Source organism: Corylus avellana, chromosome 11, assembly GCF_965113065.1.
Source record: "Corylus avellana chromosome 11, dhCorAvel1.hap1.2, whole genome shotgun sequence".
NCBI lineage: Eukaryota > Viridiplantae > Streptophyta > Magnoliopsida > Fagales > Betulaceae > Corylus > Corylus avellana.
The window spans coordinates 4,162,855-4,183,960 of record NC_142500.1 but is presented as its reverse complement, the minus strand read 5'-3'; the positions used below and the strand labels follow the sequence as shown (position 1 = coordinate 4,183,960).

General features: G+C 34.8%; 2 protein-coding genes across 2 annotated transcripts; one reads left to right on the top strand and one right to left on the bottom strand.

The window, feature by feature from the left end:
- Positions 1-3,676: 3,676 nt before the first annotated feature.
- LOC132165754 (26S proteasome regulatory subunit 8 homolog A) lies at positions 3,677-9,056 on the bottom strand. Its single transcript, XM_059576431.2, has 9 exons — positions 8,731-9,056; positions 7,622-7,719; positions 6,835-7,059; positions 6,646-6,708; positions 6,364-6,527; positions 5,766-5,922; positions 5,582-5,680; positions 4,713-4,823; positions 3,677-3,959 (listed from the first exon to the last, which is right to left on the bottom strand). The coding sequence occupies exons 1-9, from the start codon at positions 8,930-8,932 to the stop codon at positions 3,819-3,821; spliced, it is 1,260 nt and encodes a 419-aa protein (XP_059432414.1). The 5' UTR covers positions 8,933-9,056; the 3' UTR covers positions 3,677-3,818.
- A 4,279-nt stretch (positions 9,057-13,335) lies between these two features.
- Positions 13,336-20,507, top strand: LOC132165376 (uncharacterized). The gene is made up of 7 exons (XM_059575909.2): positions 13,336-13,908; positions 14,438-14,573; positions 15,256-15,337; positions 19,010-19,185; positions 19,277-19,414; positions 19,499-19,638; positions 19,919-20,507. Exons 1-7 carry the CDS (start codon positions 13,791-13,793, stop codon positions 20,179-20,181), a joined length of 1,053 nt encoding a protein of 350 aa, XP_059431892.1. The 5' UTR covers positions 13,336-13,790; the 3' UTR covers positions 20,182-20,507.
- The last annotated feature ends 599 nt before the right edge of the window (positions 20,508-21,106 follow it).

Genomic DNA, 21,106 nt, shown 5'->3' with positions numbered 1-21,106 from the left:
TGGATTATGGTGTATTATAGATTCCTTACCATCAACATCCACTAATGAATGGGTTACATTTAGACTTAATTTATGTTTTTCATGCTTTGAATTTCATATATATATATATATATATATATATATATATGTTTGTTGGATTTGTAATTTATGACAAAATGATTAGCAAATACGATATAAATAATAGTGTTCAACTAAAGATAATGCATATTTGTATTTACTAGAAGCCGGATTACGACTTAAAGACCTAAAACGCGTATTACCTCATATGCGGATAGGAGATAATAATTGCAATAATTGGTTATATGCTAATAGTAATTACATGATGCAGATGCAGATACCTAAAAGTGATAATCGCATTATACGGATATTGTCAATAACTACATTTGCATCCGTATTTTAAAATGCTCATTTCAATACTTGTTAAGGTAATTTTTTATATTTTAGCAAAAAAAAAAAAAAAAAGAGTTAAAAAATAATTCAAAACACAAATTACTTTCAAACCTACCTCACATTATAATTAATAAATCAAAAAACATCCTCTAAAGAATGTTAGCAAACCAATAAGAAGAATTTTTTTACTAGTTTTCAAAGTTGGCGAGGAAGAGTGCAAATTACCATGCATGCATGTCATTGAGAGTTGTGTTGCGTGTTGGCTTAAACGCCGACCCTTTACGTCTTTGATTCTAACTAGTTTTCAAATCTCCAATTAACAATTTGATTATAATAATCTTTTCCATTGCAATAATCAGAATTAAAGTAACCGCGATTATATTCAGTCAAAGAATCGTAATATTTAGAAAAACAAATCGTAATATACTAATATTAATGAACATGCTTGCCTTTTAAGTTATTCAGAAAACATGTTGGAAGTTGTAACTGTGAAGAAATTGACAGCCGGATTTTTAGTTTTTTTAATCTATTAATATAGATTGGTGCAAGGATTTATCTCCCACGGTCAAATTTTTAGGTTTTTTTTTTTTTTTTGGCTACCGATGTCTTAAATCTAGTCTGAAGCATATATATTCTTTAACTGTAATTATATATGAATTAGCGGAAGCTTAAAATTATAGATATGTACTTGATTGTAAGATTTTTATGATTGTATTTATAACTTTGTAACCCCGTATTAGTATTTGACTATGATTTTTCAGAGCTGTATGCTCTTGATATTTCATCAATAAAATTTACAGATTTTTGTTCAAAAAAAAAAAACTGTGAAGAAATTGACCACCAAATTTATTTAAAAAATTTTACATGCACTCTCACGCTCACACTTTTAAGTGTACATTTTTTGATATATTAGTAAAAATTATCATTAAAATTTAGATAAATTATTAATAATTATTTAAATTGTATACTAATTTTTATTATTATTTCATAAAATATATACTTTAAATATAAAAATAAGAATATGTGTAACAATTCTTAATTTAAAAAGTCAAAGCGTAAAACCTCCCTTGGTCAACAATGGCTGTTCACTCCCTCGAAAAAAGAAAAAGAAAAAAGCAATGGGCTGCTCACGCGTATGTGGGCCGCAGATATAGGGGGGGACCAAGGCCCACTCAAGAGTATTCTTTCATTACCCACAAGTTACTATCGTTGACCACTTGGGCGGTGGGCCTACGCCGTACTTAGATTTTTATTTTCTTGGATAAGTTGTAGTTTACATATTTGAATACATTGAAACACAAGGCCGATTTTAGACAAAGATGTCTCACCAGAAAATATATAATAATAATAAAATAAAGAGGGAAACCCACTTAACCTTTCAAATTTATACTTACTTTTTTATGAAATGGTTTTAGCGTTGACTAATCAGTGTCCAAACTATTTTGATTAGTCAAGTATATTTAGAATTTTTCATTTAATTCAAATTTGTGTTCTCAATTTGAACTAAGAATTTCTTACTAGTTTAAGCTAGCTTGTGAAAGAAGCAAATTTGAATTAGGCTGCCATTCCATGCTTCATCTTAAGTCGGTTCAAACTGACAATGTTTTTAGAGGTACTAATGCTTGTTGTCTTAAGTTCTGTCCTAAGTTAGTTCAATTTGAAGAATTAAAAGTGTGGCAGAACTTAGAGTTTTGAATATCATTCAATTTTAATTCAAACTGAGCACTTACAGAATGTTTGTTCCAAGTTGTGTTCCATTTAAGTTCAAATTGAGGACTTCTATAATGTGGTGTTCCAAGTACAATTCGAATGTGCAACTTTAGAAATCCTTGGTTTTTCACAAAAAACTCACATAAACCCTAATGCGGTTGGAACTGAGCCGTAACCAGTTTGAACTACAGCTGAAATCTGCAATATTTTAGAAACTGACTTTCATATTTGAGAGCTACTTTTCGAAGTCTATTTAAGGGCTTTTGGTGCACAATATTTTAAGAGACTTGAGGCATCATTCACAATTTTTAAAGAGATTTTTACTGTAATAATTATTCCTAGACTGCATGTTTCATTCCATGACTTACCTTATGAAAATGATGATTATATAAATAATAAAACAAGATGTTATTTTGATAATATGACATGACCACCATATTCTGTACACATTAAACTATTATATTGGGTATGATGTGGTTTTACTTGATTGACATTGTAATGTCCATCTGTTCTTAATATTTTTCTTTTAAATATTGGTTGATTTAAGGTCTGATAAACACTATCACATTAACTCAATAAGATGAGGGTGGAGTGAAGATGTGGTTTTAGTTAACGGAAGAACGTATTTGTAATGTTTGTCAAACTAAATGACCTAATTGTTAAAATTAGGTCAGCTCATGCTTTGTCCATTTCCCAATCCAAAACCTCAGCATTATTTTTCGTCAAATTGATAACGAAATTTATTTGAAATTACAATTGTGCGAATAAAAGATTTCATATTTTAAAGATGTTTCAAAAAAACAAAAGGGGCTTCTTCTTCTTTTTGCCAGTAAAGATGCCGTGGGAGTGGGTTAAGCTTCCAATAGGCAATAAGTGTATTTTTATGCTAGAATTCAAATACACAAAAACAAATTTTAAAGCAGGGCTTAAAACAGAACAAACACTGAGATTAATAGTATAAAGTTTTAAAACGCCATGTATAGTGCAAATAAACAGCAAACGTGAGATGATTTTCTCTTTTTCATTGGGTTCAATCAAAGCAGAAAACCCCATGTTCTCTGCAAAATGGTTTGTGTTTTCTTTAAGGCGTAAAATGCATTTCATCCGCAGCTCATCTTTTCAAACCTCCCACAACACTATGGCACACCGCAGACACCACTTCTCTTCCACCAACAACCCTTAGAAATGTTTTCAAACCTAAAACATTTAACGCCTAAACAAACAAAACCTTAATTATCCACCTAATCTCGTTATATGGAATTTTTTTTGCCCCAATAGGCTATATAAGAGCAAATGGCCACGTCTAGGACTCGTCCAAGAGGGGCATATATCCTTCCTGGAATTTCACAATGCCATGCTTTAGGGAACTTATAAATTTATCAGTTTCTATTGTGTTCCATAGTACCTGATAATCCTCCTGAAGGGGCCTTGTAATTAGACAATTATCTTGAAATACAAGGCCGAGATTACACAAAGACGTCTCACCTAAAAATATATAATTAAATTAAAAAAAAAAAAAAAAAAAAAAAAAAAAAAAAAAACCAAGATGCCGGTGGGATTAACCTTCAACAACAAATTGTAGGCAACATCATCCTGTTTTCATATTGATGTAGGCTCAAAGAACAATACACAACATACAAGAACATAAACTGTTTGCTTTGTGTGAATGAAAAGGCCACGGGTCATTGGTTCAAAGGGGAAAGTAATACATGGAACACCTACTTCCACAGCTTCCGCAACGACATGTTTTTCTCGGTCTCCTTCTTCATTACCTTCGCCACTGCCATCTCAAAATCTTCCTGTGTTACATGGACCCTCCTCTCCCTCAGAGCAAACATGCCAGCTTCTGTGCACACAGCCTGCAGACAGAAAAGAATGTAAAGAATATGATATGCACTAGCATAATTGCTCTTTACTGTTGGGAGAACAGCAGTAGAAGAATATCTATTACTTCACATTCTGTCCAAATCCATTGAGCACTATTTGTGCTAATAGAATAAAAGAAAGGCAATCCTTTACCGACATAACATTGCATCAAATAACCTATGGTTGGTAGGCTGATACCCTTCCCTATGTACCTTGGTTGGTAGGCTGATACCCTTCCCTATGTACCAAGAATGCAGCCTATTTTTTTATTATATGCCTATTTCTTACAATAAAAGATGAATTTGTCTAAAAAATTCTTCTAGGTTTTTAACCAGGTTTTGTTTTTCCCAAACCACAATGAACTGGGCTCAAGTTCAGATCATTTGCCACATATATAAACAAAGACTCCCTCAAGTTAATTATGGATATGGATACAAGATTTGGTAAGTTCAATTCAAATATTTTTAAGCTCTCAGTAATTAAGATTCTCAGTAGATGGCTTAAGAACTGGCCGAAAGGAAAAGAAAAAAGAAAAAAAGTTCTGGCACTGTGTCTATGCCACCATAAACTACTGATCAAATGAGTTTGAACAAATCCAAGTGAGTTTAAAGTTCAACCAATGAATAAAAAATCACCAAAATAACATCCGTTTGCCCTAAGAACCAGCTATGGATAAATGAGAGAGAAGTAGATAACATCTAAAGCCCAGAAAACATAAAAATGCAATCATCCAGCATGAAACATACCTTGAGCTCTGCACCAGATGCACCATTCATCTTCTCTGCTATTTTCTTCAAATCAATCCCGCGCATTAAATTCATTCTTCTTGAATGTATTTTTAAAATATCAAAACGAGACTGCATTCATCAACAACACAAATGAGTATATGCAACTTATGCTAATAACAAACTATTACATGCAACAAGGACTATTAGTTGAGACAAAGTATGTTATAGGACCAAACTTATATTCATAAATTGACTCCTTAATATCATATTGGCCATTAAAATATTCATATATTTGCTCATATATCTATTAGAAGAATATATAACTAAGGGGCTAGGAAATGCAGATGCACAAGAAAACATAATGCTAAAAAGAAATCAAAATTTTAGTAAAACTAATATCGTAAACTAAATATGATATTGCTTTAGCATTAACAGAACAAGACTACATAGTACGTACACGAAATTAAAAGAAAGGAAGAAAGAAAGAACAAGAAAAGACAAGTCACATATTCCATCTGATTGCAAGTCAATTACAGGATTAGGAAAACAACATTTCAGTATATTCAAAATTAACCATCAGCCCTGACTAATTTCCAAGCACAATAGAAACTAAAATTTTAAATGCAAATTACAGAGTAGAATTATAAAGGCATCCTAAGAATTAAAAAAAAAAAAAAAAAAAAAAAAAAATCACAAAATTGTCAAATTAATATTAAACTTCAGAAACTGAAATAGAAACACTAGAACAAACTAAAAATAAATTACAAAACAAAAATAGCAAAAGCACTTATTGTGTAGTGTAAGTGAAAATGTTGGCATATGAAAATATCTATACAAACACACATACTAGAATACATTCATTTTGTTAGAGTCGCTGTGACATATACCTCCTCATTAGGATTAGGAAATTCAATCTTCCTGTCAATTCGCCCTGGCCTAAGAAGAGCTTGATCCAGAATATCAATTCGATTGGTGGCCATCAAAACCTGTCAATGATGCAAGTTATGGTAGGTGGACGTCCCAATAAAGAATAGACCCGAAAACTTAATTATCTGAAAACAAAGTCAATACCTTGATCTTGTTTGATGCTTCAAATCCATCCAGCTGGTTAAGAAGCTCCAGCATAGTCCGCTGAACTTCACTGTCACCATTGCCACTACCAGATTCCATCCGAGCAGATCCAATACTGTCTATTTCATCCATAAATATGATGGATGGAGCATGCTCCCTGCCAAAGAAATGGGATAAATTCACATACAAAAAAGACCAGAAAAGTAGACATGAATTATTACAGGTAGTTTCACAATTGAAATATATCACCAAAAGAGATATCATGTTATCACAATTTCAATGATACTACAAAGTGGTTCCTTTACATGTTCAGGGATGCCACTTGCTGAGACATATAGACTGGATATATATGTATATATGAACCACATTTATTTCAAGGATGAAAAGGCTTCAGTACTACATGGCCCAGCGTTAGACAGATATACCTTTTTCCTAATCTAGTTTTCCATAAACAATACAAAGCCTCACCCGCTACAAAGAGAGCATAAAAGCAAATGCAAAGGCATGGGGGAATATTTCCAAAAACAAAAAACAAACAACTAATACATCAACACTTGAAAAAATCAAGTATGTGATGTATAAAGAAGATCATACAAACCTGGCCATGACAAAAAGTTCTCTAACCATTCTGGAACCTTCTCCAATGTACTTCTGAACTAATTCAGAACCAGAAACCCTGATGAAAGTACAATCGGTATGATGAGCCACTGCCCTAGCCAACAGTGTTTTCCCTGTACCAGGTGGCCCATATAGCAGAACACCCTATTATATGAGAGAGAGAGAGAGAGAGAGAGAGTTAAGAGTTGGGGGAAATTGTAAGCATCAATCTCAATTAAGTAAAAACAACAAACAACACAACAACTTGGCAACATTATATTACCTTAGGTTGAGCTATTCCAAGACTCTCAAATAATTCAGGATGTTTGATTGGAAGCTCAATCACCTGGTAAGATAATTACATATCATGAATAACCATTAATCACTCAACCACCTAAGATGACTTCCTAACCGGAGCCATAGTAAACATTGAAGCCTAAATGCAGAAAGTAAGAAAGGGCAAGAGAGAAACCTCCTTTATCTCTTTAATTTGCTGGTCAAGACCACCAATCATATCATATGTAGAATCAGGAACTTTTTCAACTTTCATCAGGTTGACCAAAGGATCAACTTTGCTCGGCAAGATTAAATGAAGAACATAGCTGTCATTACGGAGAGCAACTCTTGTTGATGGAGTGATCTTTGTGATATCAATATTTTTATCAATGTCCACAACATATTTCCCTTCAGGATGAACCTAGAAATAAAAAATGAAACATTAGGTTAAAATGTATCAAAAACGTTTATGTACACTGATACCAAACCACTTTTTATCAATTCCTCGTTGCATAGGACCAACAAAATTTGCCTCACCTATCCAATTGAACTTACCTCCATCATGAAAAATACAGAAGACCTCTCTATCTAAATCAATATTTTATACCCCTAGGGTCAAAATAGGTCACATATACATGTACCAGAGTGATCTTTAAAGTCTAAAAGCATAGTTTCACAACCGTTCATTATGACTGCTAACATTATGATAAATCATTAACAAAAACACCACATTTATTGAAATACATATTATAACAAAGTCGAATAGAATAAATTGGTCCCAAGCACATGGCAGCAAAATAAAAGCAGACTTTAATCTTCATGCAGATGTTGAATGCAAAAAAATTATTGACGTGCAGCTGCAACATTACAGTTGAGTGCATTTGAGAAGGGAGGGGTGGGCAACTTTGGTTGAAAATCTGAACTCCAAAAAGAATATAGTCATTTTACTTATTTTATGGAAATAATAATGAGGACCAACTTACTTTGACTAAAACCTTATTCTTCCCCATTACTTTGACAACTTCACCAACATATGATCCAGGTTCCTGGAGCAGCTGTAGTTCTTCCCTAAGCATCCTCACTGTAATTATTCATAGTTAAGTAATGCCATTGACCAATAGAGCAATTCCAACAAAACTTTAAAGAAAAAGAAAACTAAAAGAAACAGAGAACAACAAAAATAAAAGTGATACAAGTGATTAGAATCGAGACTTGTGTTATCATGCCATCATGTTCAAATGAATCCTTCAATCTTAACGACCAACCACCCATCAGAAATTAAGAGAATTTTTTTTTTTAAAGAATTAGTGTTGGAGCAACCCATGACAACGAAAATCCACTCGTTACAACATCGACTATATGACAGCATGATAATAAAATAAAAAAGGAGCATCAAACTTTCTATTAAGTACTTAACTTCCTGATAGAGGGATTTTGCATCAACCCAAAGTAAAACCACGATGGGACAAATTTAATGATTAAGCCTGAGATGATGAAAATTGTGAACTCAAACCGACTCATGATGTGCATGGCTCTCAACGAATGGGAGTGTAAGCATTTTTTTATATATATAGACTTTAAGAAACACCCACATTCATGTTATCTCCATCAACATTTGCAAATTATAGCTTGCATCTTCTTTGCTTATTCGACACTTTTACTTGATAAATGGAAAAAAGATTTTCTCGACAATAAACAATGGTTATCATCTTCGTTGCTCATGAATTTGAGAAGAATTCTTATTGCTTTTGATCCTTTTCTCGGTTATTTTCCCTTAAATTTGATTCATGAACCGTTCTTAACAATCACTGGTATCGTCCTATTATCGGAACCGCCAAAAATTCCACTCTTAAACAGTTAAACTCACCTTTTCTACATGAATCCATCCATTCCGGTTCAAATCCAACCATCACTTTTTCACAGAGTCGAGAAGCTTTATCACAATTCCAACAATTGACAATCCGAAACCCTAACCCTATAATATAATTGAAAAACTACCAAAACCACATCTAAACCTAACCAGTTTCAAAATAAAAGTAGAACCCCAATCAATCCCAAAAGAAGCAGTTATTAGGGTTAGGGTCAAGAATACCTCTAGAATTGAGCTCGTTACGCTGGGCCTCGAGGCGGTTGAGATTGTGGGTCTTCTGGCGGACCTGGAGCTGGAGCTCATGGATGTGTTGTAGGTAGTACTGCCTCAGCCCCTCTCCTTGCTTGGACGCCTTGGCCGAGCACGTCTCCTCCGCCACCGCCGCCGCCTCTGCCTGCTTTCTTTCCACTTCTACCGTCGCCATATCGTCAACACCAAGTATCGAAGGGTTTTGGATTCCGGATCTGAACGTAAATCGCTATTCGTAGTTCAGGTTCGGCAGCTGTGCGCAAACCTTTTGTGATTGGGAAAATATTATTGTACTGGGACTTCATTGATCCTTTTCGTAAGTAAAAAGAAAGCTGCTCGCGTGTGGGCTTGGGCCTTAGAGTCCGCACCACAATAGGAAGAGAACTTGGGGTCCGTTTGGTAATGAGCTTGGTGATTTTTATTTTTATTTTTATTTTTTATGTGATATAAAGTAGATAGAAGTTTATATTGTTTTGTATGAATATATATATATATATATATTGTAATGAATTTTTATTTGAATAATAATAAGAAGTGATTGATGTGATATGAAATGCTAAGCTTACAAAATATTTTACAAAAAAAACTTTACAAAGTGATGTGATACAAAATGATTGAGAATAAGATGAATTTAAATTTTAAGAAATTTAATCATATTATGCCACATTACTTTGTAAGAGTTTTTTTTTTTTTTTGTAAAATATTTTATAAACCTATCATTTCTCAAAGAAAAAAAAAATGCAAAATCGGTCATTGTGGTTATACTGACTTGCAGTAATTTTTTTGTGCTATAAAAATGTTCTAAGTACTCATTGTAGTATGCAAAAATAACAAATATGTCTATGTATCCAACTTCCGTATAATCTTTTTGGCAAAAACTGTTAGATAACAAATACATCTCATGGGTGACACATGTCATAATCCGATTAGTGCTAATGTAGCATTTGATAGTTTTGGTCAAAAAATTAGACAGAAATTAGATGCATAAACTTATTAGTTATTTGTGCATATTACATGGAGCTCTTAGAATATTTTTATATCACATGAAGCTTATTGCAAATCAAGATCCAACTTCAAACTTTTGCCCTTGAACGCTTGAGATCCAAATTCGAACGTTCACCCAAGTAGAAAATCCACAAAGTCCAAAATTCTACCCCCCCTAACACTTAGAATCAATCTCAACACTCACTTGTACAAATTAAAGCATACTTAATCTGAATTAAAGGTTGGGATATTATAGACACATGCCCCTCTTTTAAAAATGGTTTCTCTCTTATCTTTTTGAAAGTTGGTTCTCAAAGTCAAAACGTATATACTCTAAAGTTCATTTGGTCATCATCTATTGTTCATATCGTAAAATGTTTAAGCTTCACAAACCTAATATGCAGTTTATCCTTGTTTGTAATAAATTATGATTTTTGTCTAAATTTGTTTTTCTAGATTGATCGTCTTATAGATTATTATTTTACCTTTTAATTAGTCAAATTAGAAGTTTTTAGAGCATCTCCAAGAGACCATGTAAACTAACTTTTTAGTTAAAATAGCATTTTTTTCTTCCTCCAACAGTGCTATAAAATAGCATTTTTGTTTAAAGATGCTACAGTGAACTTTCATATCTGAAAGTTCACTGTAGCATATGTAACTATTATTTAATTATATTTTATCTTTCTTTCAATTTGTTTAATCTTTTCTCTCTCTTCTCTCTTTCTCCCCTTCTCCCTCACGCTCCCTTCTCCTCCCTCAGTGCCTCCTCATCTATTTTCTCTCCTTGTCCCTTCTCTCTCAGTGTCTCATCTCTCTCTCTATCCTTGTAGGGCTGCCACCCAACGGCCAAACGACCACGGAGCAGCGGCCGAGAGCCTTTCTAGGTTTCAATCTATCCGATTAGAACAACTAGCGGAAAAGACCGGTGCACAACCGGCGGCCAGAACTCGGTCACCCACGGAGTTTCGTCCGCCGTACACCACCTTGATGGGTTTCAGGTGGTTTGATTTCTCCAAAATTGTGGTTTTAGGTGATTTAAGACAGTTTGTAGTGAGGGAGAGAGAGAGAGGAGTGGAAAAAATAATAAAAAAATAGATTAAAAACAATATTTAAATAAAGTAGACATTATAAAATAGAGAGTCTTTTGGAGTTCATTGCAAAAAAGTAGTAGGTAACCTAAAAAAGTAGTATTTTGAGTAGTTAAACTACAAATTTTTTTTGAAAGAAAAACATTTCAATTTCATTGATAATAATCACGAGCATAAAGCTCTTACATTGCAGGAGCACAAAGCCCTGAAAATGCAAATTATAGCCGAAGCTACAAAGATGCAATCATTAACTAAAACCTCCGCTAACCTATGACTAGTTTTCATTTGAGATAACAGATCTGCATAAGACAAACACAATCCAATGCATAGGTAGCTCAAATTCCTTCTCGACCCAAAAGCCAGGATAAAGTTCACGTCCACAACTCAAAGGCTTGGGCCAAAAATCACATCCACGACCCAAAGGTCTGGACCAAAGTTCAATTCACATCCAAGCAGACAGATCGAGGGGCCAAGCCTTATTACAAATAGAAGCAAGAAAATCGAAATAAAACGTGGACGAACCAAAGAGGCAAAGCCTTATTACAAGCAAATAACATGAATGAAATGCATACAGGGAAAAACATGAACAAAGACAATACAAGGAAAGTAAAACAAAACGGGAACAGGCACACGCAGCATGGATGCCGATAGTGTACTCGCCGGAGACCAACAACAGAAGGGAACGTTGGATGCTCGACGTGGCAGGGACGCGGAAAAAGGCCCAAAACAGTGGATGAAGGGGGGCGAAGCCGATCGCCAGTTGGCCGAAAAACCATTGCAGCAGGGGGCGTTGAGGCTCTTTGCTGGAGCGGCGCGAGGAAAAACCCAACAACGGACAGTGGGCGGCAGAGCGGGCAGAGGAGATCGGCGGTGAACACAAAACAAAAGAAGGGAGAGTTTGAAAGAAACCCCAAAATCAGCACCCACGCTGAGTGGCACACAGGCAAAGCTACAAGAACAACATACCAAAAACACAGCAAAGAAACAAAAGGGAAAGGAACAGAAAACAACCATAGAGCCCCGCCAGAGACAAAAGCGGAACAAAGAGGAAGGGGCGGCGAAGAAGGGGTAGGGAGGAGGCAACCCGGGCCAGGGACATCAAGTAAACTACTGGCATCCGAAGCAAGGGCAGGCGAAGGGGAGGAGGGAGGCAACAAACGGCCATCCCTCCTCCCCTCACCATGGGGGAGGGGGCTTACCTTAGGCTGCGGCACTAGAGAAAAAGCGAGAAAACCCTAGCCTACAAAAAAAAAAATTTAACTACAATTCATTGTTGGAGATGCTCTAAGACGCTTTAATTTGATTTTATTGCATTTAAAACGGATCAAATAGATCATATGATCCTAATGAAGTGGACATCATCATTCACGCGTTTGTCATTTTAAACTTTATCATACTAATACAATATCAGATAGTTCCTATTCAATGTTAGTTTAATTTTATTTAAGAGCCAAGACTAGGAGTGACGCCATTAAATCAATTTAGTCGTTGGCTTAATCACTTTAATATTGTTGACATATTTTAATCTCTTTATGTGCTATTCAAAATTGCCTTTGATGTTTTAAAATAATATTTTTAATTTTAAATGTTTTAGATGCATGGGCAATTTTTTTAGGTGGATTTAATTTTGCGCCAACTCTTAGACTTCCGTAAAAATTAAAGAAACTCAAAGGCATTCATGTGCATCCGCTTGTTTGCTATTTTCGAGTATTTTGTCTATATTTATATAAAAAAATTAATTTTAATTTTTTTTTTAAAATAAAATAAAAATGTTTTCGGTGTTTAGCTCATACGAAAAAATGAGAGATAGGAAAAATGACCGACAAATTACGGCAACATCCAGCGAACACCGTGGCGAATTCCAGCAATCTTTGGTGGTGGCGACCGGTGGTCCAGTGGAGGCACTGCAGGGTCTGCATGAACTCCAATAATTTAAGAAGGAAAAGTTCAAACTCGAAAAATTGTTTATGGTATTAAAAAGGAGAAAAACATTTTACAAAAAATTAAAAAAGGTTATTTTGGTCAATCGAAAATATATTTAGTTTGACTATGATTTTTAATCATACCAAAAAATAATTGTTTCAAAAGAAATGAAGTTTAATCAATATCTTTTATTATGTCATATGAAATAACTTGACCTATCACATTTTTTTATTGTACAAATTTAACCATCAAAATCCTGTAAAATTATTACACAAATAAAATAATCAATTTAGGGTACACGAGAAGAGATTTTTCTCATTTTCTATAAAAATGCAAAAGAATATGAGAAGTGGATTTCCACCTCTCTAGCAATTGACAGTCGAGAGAAAATTCACACTCTTGAATATTTAAATGCAACAAAACCAGAAAATTATTTAAGATTTTTCCGTCCAAATGCCCCCCCTATCTGTTTGGTTGAACGGGCCTGTAAGGGCTAAATTAGTAATTTCAGAAAAGCAAACCTGAGATGTGCCAAAAATCAAGAAGTCCCCGCCCTATATAAAGAGCCAGATACAGTGCCGTTTCTTCTTGCGCCTAGCCCTTGCCACACTGCTCTGCTCTCTAACATATATAGATTTTCATTTTTGTTTTTTGTTTTTTATTTTCTGTAATTTTGCTATAGCTTCGATTCACTCAGAGCCATTGTAGAGGGTTAGGAGGTGCGGATTCACGCATAGCTCGCCATTTTCATTTCCGAGGATTCCAAGAACCAGCGTTTCCCACCTGTGTCAAATACCGCCATTTCTCCCATTAATCCCGCAAAATTTTACTTCTTAAGCTCTTGATCTTCATTTCGCAGACCTTGCTTCAGTAATCACTAATCAATTTCCGGTTTCGATTTCGTGTAAATTTGTTAGGGTTAGGGTTTTTTTTATTTGGGTTCAATTCCTTAATTACAGATCACATCAGAAAAGAACAGAAAAGAAAAGAAAATAATTTGTTAATTAGGTTATTGGATTTTGTTGGTGTTTGTAAGTGATGGATAAGAAAAGGGTAGCTGTTCCGCTGGTGTGCCACGGCCATTCCCGGCCAGTAGTGGATCTGTTTTACAGCCCGGTTACTCCCGATGGGTTCTTCCTCATCAGCGCGAGCAAAGGTTCGCATTTGTGTCGATTGGTTTTCGTGCATTCTTCTCGAATTTCTTTATCTAAATTTTGAATTTACTGAGTAGAAACTTGTTCTGTTTGTTCATTTTCATAGGATATGGGTTGTTTTTTTTGTGTTCACATTGGATTGCTATTGCTGCTATTTGTGTCTAGATTTGATAAGAAAACTGTTATTTGTTAGTGATCGGATTGTTCTGAATAACCAATTTATCCGGTTAGGCAAGAATTGGTTTTATTGACTTAATTCTTAATCAAATTTTGAACAGGTAGCTCATCAAGAATTCAATTGTATAACTAGATATACAACTCGGGTTCAGTGAACAATTGAAATTAATTGTATGCATTAATACCTAGATAGTTATAATGGTGGTGAGTTCTAATATTTTTATATCAACAAGATAGTCCATGGAACTGTGGCACTAGGATACATGTAAATATAGGTGAATGTTCCCTGCAATGTAATGGATTTATTAAATGTAATGGAGGTGATATCTGAGTTTTTCTACCTTTGTGGTTCAGATTCTAATCCAATGCTCAGAAATGGAGAGACTGGGGATTGGATTGGGACATTTGAGGGACATAAGGGTGCGGTGTGGAGTTGCTGCTTGGATACTAATGCTTTACGCGCTGCTACTGGTTCTGCGGACTTCACTGCGTATGAATTAATTATTTCCCTTGTTTACTCGATGCATTTATCAATGCTGTATGCTTTGCATGGTGTGAAATCATTTGGAAAATTATTTTTGTTAAAGAAATGTCTTTGGCACTACTGTGAAGCATGAGAACACCCTTCATGTTTAACTTAGCCAGGAAACTTTTCTGAATTGTTTATTGTAATCTGATGTTAACATTTTCTGAATTATTTTTGTTAAAGAAATGTCTTTGGCACTACTGTGAAGCATGGGAACACTCTCTATGTTTAACTTAGCCAGGAAACTTTTCTGAATTGTTTATTGTAATCTGATGTTAGCATTTTCTATGTCTGTCTTTGTTTCGATTTAGGCTTCTTGTCAGTTTTGGCATTATTAGGTATCCCACTTATTTTCCCTTATACTCCGTGTTATGTTGGCCATGCATTCCTAGTCTGTATATACTCATCTAAAAGTTGGAACCATGATAAGTTTGTTGTTCTTCTTGATGGAGTATTTTATATGGTGTAAAATACAGAGTTACAAGTAGTTGAGTGGGGTTTTAGTTAAGCATTTATATTCAGCAGTATAGTGCCATTACAACGTCTTTGTTAATCTAAGAAAAACTGGAATGAATGTTGCAAGTCTCATTTAGTGTTGTGTACTGAATAAAAGTTGACATGTTATGTGGCTTGATCTCATTTGCAGGAAAATTTGGGATGCATTAACAGGTGATGAGTTGCACTCATTTGAACACAAGCACATTGTTCGAGCCTCTGCTTTTTCAGAGGTAGTTTTAGCTTTTTTGTTTATGTGTTTTTGAATACACACATACAAGCATATGCATGCATGTCAATTTACACACAGACACAATAGCAAAACATGGTGGGTGGGGGGCGGATTGAGGAAACTTAATAGTAATACAGTTAGCTGTTGAGAGCAACTTATGAAAATACTTATTACCATTTGTTGGAGTCTTACCTAGGGGTGTAAATGAGCCGAGTTTGGGCGAGCTTTGGCTGTCCAGGCTCGGCTCGTTTATTTTTGGGTCAGGCTCGAGCTCGAGTCGAGCCCGACTTTGCTGCTCGAGCTCGGCTCGACAGGATTAGAACCCTGTTCGAGCTCGAGCTCGAGCTTGTCTATTTTGCTCGGGCTCGAGCCTGGGCTCGAGCTCGAGCTCGACTTTTTTTCTTTTTTTTTTTTGACTTTGTAATTTAAGTGTATTAGATTATTACAAAAATCATCCAATTGGTACAGATCTGAAGAAAAAGCTAATTGACTGCAGATTTTTGATAAGTAATTGATTGTAGAAACGTCACAATAAACCATTTTCAATTGGTACAGATCTAAAACTAAGACCATAGTTATTAGAATTGGATGACAATAAAGAAGGGAAACTGCAAATAAAACTCAAAACTGCTGAATTAACACAGCTTCTGCAGCTATAATACAACAAAACTTCATGAACTATGCCAATTTTGAATATGGACATCTTTGTTCAAGTCCAAGCCCTTATCTTTGTTCAACAATCACAACCTAAACCATCAGTAAACAACAAGGTCTTCATATTTCACGACAAGAGCTGATATTACCAAGATTACAACTAAGAATACCAGAAAGTTGGCAAGCAGAAAAGCCATTCATCTAGTCATCCAAAAAAGAAAAATCATTGTTCATCTAAAACTAGCCAGGGCCCAGGATGTCGTCCATTTTTGACAAATAATTATTCCTTTGGGAGGTACTTTCATTCTCCTTGGATTATCAAAAACATTCTTAAAATCATACCATTATCATGCTCCTTTTAATGATAAAAAATTAAACCTGAACTTCCATTGTGGTTTTTATTTTTTATTTTAAAAAAACCACTCGTGTAGCAAAACCCCAAACCACCCACCACCCAAGAAGAAACGGAGAAAAAATAACCCAAAAAGAAAAGAAAAACCCACAAATCTTATCACCTCCTCCGCCTCCGATCCGCGGCGTACTGCGAGTCTGCGAGAGTGAAACGACCTCCGAGAGCGGCGTGGACAGCGGGGTTGGCAGCGGCAAGTTCCTGGAAACCGAGCACGAGCCGTTTAGCTTCAGCCAGGCGTCAAGGTGTGTGGTTGCTGCGGTGGTGGTGGTGGTTGCTGTTGGGGGCACTGGGGGAGTGGTAGGAGCGGGCCGAGCGGCAACAGAGATAGGAGGCGAGGAGGATGGTGGAGACAGTGAGAGGAGAGTCGAGAGAATGGAGAGAATAGAGATCAGAGATGATAGATTTAGGTTAAATTTGGGTTCTCTAATTTGCAACCGTTGGATTTGGAAAAATAATTAAATTTTAAATATTAACGGTTGGATTCGTTTTACCAAAAGCTTATCCCATGTGGCTGTCCCTACTTAGATCTGATGTGCTTGTTTAATATGATCCATTGATTATATATACGTTTTCAACATTTAATATTACTCGTCAGATTAGATCAAACAAGGCAAGCTTACGGTGTCTCTGTTACACCATATACATTCTTCTTAGTAAATGCTTGATAGCTGTCATCCATTAATATCATCCAACGGCTATTAGATCATCATAACATTTTGGACGGCTACGATTACACTTATATACCATAGATCAAATTTAAATTCAATTAAATTATTAAATTCAATAAAAAATTCAAAATTCAAAATTTAGGAATTATGAATAAATATTGTGTTATGTAGTATTATTTAGGATCAGTTTGATATTTCAATTTTAATAATTAATATTTTAAAAATTGTGCTTTTTTCAATCTCATATTTTTTTTTTCTTCTTATTTTAGATTAAGTATTTTTTAAATCACAACGTAAAATGCTTTATGTCACACACTCACACACACTAATCACTATTATCATATTACATATAGTATTATTTAGTTAATATGTTAAAATGTTAATGCTTAATATGGGTCAAGTATATAATGTCAATATTAATATATATTGTATCTTATATATAAACATTTATATACTTATATGGTTATATGATTGTATCATTATCTGATTTATATGGGTAATGGGTCAATGTTAATTGTTATAACTTATATACTTATATTATATGTTCTCATTATCACGATTCATGATATATGATTTAAATTCAAATTGTTAAGTTTTTATTTACCATAAATTGTGATTATAAATTTATAATGTGTAAATTATAAGAAACACATTAGTTACTTAATTATTAATCATTTAATCTAATAGTAATACTCAAACTCTAAGTAATAAATTCATATGATGTAATGGTCATACACTCATACTTAAATTTTATGATCATATTATCTCACAATTAATATTAATATTATCTTAGATCTAAGATCATGTGATACATCATATATGTTTTATAAGAATAAAGTATATAATTATAATGTATTGATTAAATAACACAATAACTTATGCAGATATACCATATAATTATATAATGATTAATGATTATGTGATATATACGATTCCAATTTCCAAAGTATAAACTATCTAATTATAATATTTGTATTAAATGACACAATAACTTGTGCGGTTGTACACTTGTACTATATAATTATATCATATGATAAAATGATTAATGATATTATATATATATATAATATATATACACACATATACATAAATAACTAAAAAAAAACAAAGGTATATAATATATTTGTTATTATTGAGTGAATGAGTAATATTGATTATATATTGTTATTTGTTACTTAATAAAAAATATATGAGCCGAGCTTAATAAGCGAGGCGAGCCTTATACGAGCCAAGCTCACGAGTTAGCCGAGTCGAGCCGAGCTTGCTTCGTTTAATATTCGAGCTAGGATTTGTGTTCACGAAGTGCTTCACTTAATATTCGAGTCGAGCACGAGCCGGGCTTATGCGAGCCGAGCCCGAGCTTGCTCGCGAGACGCTTCGCTCACTTAACAGCCCTAGGTCACTCTTACCTGTCTAAGCTACACGAAACACTACTGAATGTGTTAAAGAAAATAATTTTGTAATTAACCTCAATGTTCATACTTTTATAAACACATGTGATTGTAGTTTAAGAAAATGGTTCTACAAACTGTTATCTTTTTCCAGGGAGTTATTTTTGTTTGGATTTAGTTGTAATTTATTCTCGTTTTGTTGAATGGAGGGGATGCATGGGGGTTGGCTTTAATACTTTTTAGCAAGTGTGTGTCAGCTCTATATGCTGACTTGTTGCGATCAACACTTCCTTCTGGATGTTTTACCCAACACAATCAGTTTTAAGGTATCTACAATTATGATTTTTTCATTCTAGTTGTCCTCTAATTTTAGTTAGTGCCCGTATGGTTAAATATATTTGCACTATGCCAGAATCAGTGCATTTTGGTTGTCTATTGTTGAAACAATGTGTAGGTTTCTGTTACTCTTAAAATTAATGAGTGCATTTTTCTTCCCCATTATCTGTTTCTGCATATCTCTCACTTGCTGTTTTTTAATCTGAAAATAGGACACACACCTTTTACTTACTGGGGGAATAGAAAAAATTCTTCGTATGTATGATTTAAATCGCCCAGATGCACCTCCAACGGAAGTGGATAAGTCTCCTGGGTCAGTCAGAACTGTTGCATGGCTCCATAGTGATCAGACAATATTAAGTTCTTGTACTGATATGGGGGGTGTAAGGTATAAATGAAGCTACTGTCTTTTTTGTATTACTTGTTGAAGCTTGGATTGTTTGCCAAATATACTTAAGTTTTTAGTGAATGCACAACAGATTATGGGACATAAGAAGTGGTAAAATTGTCCAAACACTTGAGACCAAGTCATCTGTGACTAGTGCCGAAGTGAGTCAAGATGGTCGTTATATCACAACTGCCGATGGGTCTACTGTTAAATTCTGGGATGCAAACTAGTAAGTTTCAAGCCAGGTTTCTATTTCTTCTGCTACAATTCCAGCTTGTGTGGCTTATGATATTTTTTTTTTTCTGTTTTCCAGCTTTGGGTTAGTGAAGAGTTACAACATGCCATGCACAGTAGAGTCGGCTTCCTTGGAACCAAAGTATGGGAATAAGTTTATTGCTGGAGGAGAAGATATGTGGATTCGGGTATTTGATTTTCATACTGGTGAAGAGATTGGTATGTACTCCAGCTTGAATTATTTGGTTGAAAAAATCCCAGTGTTATATACATTTAGTGCTGGATTTCGATAACATTAAATGGGTTTTCTCTTACTACTTCCTAATCATAGTTTACATTGATTTTCCACGTGATTATTCATTTGAAAGTATTAGTTGTAATATGTTTTCATTTATACAGCATTTAGATTAGACAGCCTGTCTGATGCTGTAAAGATATGTAGATCTTTTGTTGCGTTTCTGATTCTATGCCGTAGTGATATGTCTGTATATGGATGCAGCATGCAATAAAGGTCACCATGGCCCTGTACACTGTGTGCGTTTCTCACCAGGAGGGGAATCATATGCCTCTGGATCTGAGGATGGAACCATTAGAATATGGCAGACTGGCCCCTTGACCCAAGATGACGCCGAGGCACTCACAGCAAATGGATCAGCTGGAAAGGTGAAGGTAACCGCAGAAGAGGTTTCACGCAAGATTGAAGGATTTCAGATTGAAGATGAGGGAAACCCCAGAGAGAAGGAAGAGGCGGGGAACGAGTGACATGGAGTGACATGGCCGACTACTATATTGCCCATTGCTGGCCATATTGCTTTGCTGTTCTAGATGTTACTTCATGCTATGGGATATGGACTGAAGTCGCTGAAGTGAACCTTTTTTTTGTACAATTTAGTTAATGCTGCATTGCATAGAGATATGGATCAGACCAAATCAACAGCTATCTCACCAGATCTCCGCCCTATTCTTATTTATATTATGGTAGGTTGTATAATGGAAGACCGCTGATCAGGTGGTGTCGAGTCCTGTCTCCATCCGGACAGCCTTATCCTGGACATTTGTTGAAATCCATAGAAAACGTGATTTATTTTTTTTTGTTTTAGTTTGTCATCTTTTGTTTCATGTTTTGTATCTCATTGATGTACCATCATGTTTTCCAGATGAAATGCTTGTACACCTTGCACCTACAAACCATCAAAATGTTCCTAGTTGCCCTTGGGTCAAATTTGACTGATAGTTTGGATGGAAAATGCCGCACGTGAGTGGCACACCTCAATCATTTTGAAGTTATTAATGTACCATTAGTGTGAAATTGCATTGTTTTAGGAAAAAAAGAGTTAATGCTGGTAGATAGGAGTCATAGGACCTTTGTTGTGGGAGGGTTGGTCGCAATCAGCTTATATTATTATAGGTAGGGGTGGGAGTCGGATAATTCGGTTACAAAAATTGGATTTTCGCATTTTGCACCACCATTGTTGGTAACGTCGAAATTTTTACCGACTTATTTTGCAAACATTTTGTTCCGTTACCGAATGACGGTCGGTAACGTTGGTTCGGTAATATCGGTCGGAAATGGTGGTTAGTAATGTAGGTAAGCAAAGAAATAGAAAATTGGTTGGCAAAGTCTGTTGATGTCGATTAGTACAGTTGGTTCGGTTAGAAAATGTTATTTCACCTACCGAATTGAGTT

What these genes read in the sequence shown, in the direction of transcription:
- LOC132165376 (XM_059575909.2), top strand. Translation starts at nt 13,791, where the DNA reads ATGGATAAGAAAAGGGTAGCTGTTCCGCTGGTGTGCCACGGCCATTCC. An exon ending in CCTCATCAGCGCGAGCAAAG is followed by an intron (nt 13,909 to 14,437) that starts GTTCGCATTTGT and finishes TTTGTGGTTCAG; the next exon opens with ATTCTAATCCAATGCTCAGA. An exon ending in GAGCCTCTGCTTTTTCAGAG is followed by an intron (nt 15,338 to 19,009) that starts GTAGTTTTAGCT and finishes ATCTGAAAATAG; the next exon opens with GACACACACCTTTTACTTAC.
- LOC132165754 (XM_059576431.2), bottom strand. Translation starts at nt 8,932, where the DNA reads ATGGCGACGGTAGAAGTGGAAAGAAAGCAGGCAGAGGCGGCGGCGGTG. An exon ending in AGAATAAGGTTTTAGTCAAA is followed by an intron (nt 7,060 to 7,621) that starts GTAAGTTGGTCC and finishes TTTTATTTCTAG; the next exon opens with GTTCATCCTGAAGGGAAATA. An exon ending in TTCCTAATCCTAATGAGGAG is followed by an intron (nt 4,824 to 5,581) that starts GTATATGTCACA and finishes TGATGAATGCAG; the next exon opens with TCTCGTTTTGATATTTTAAA.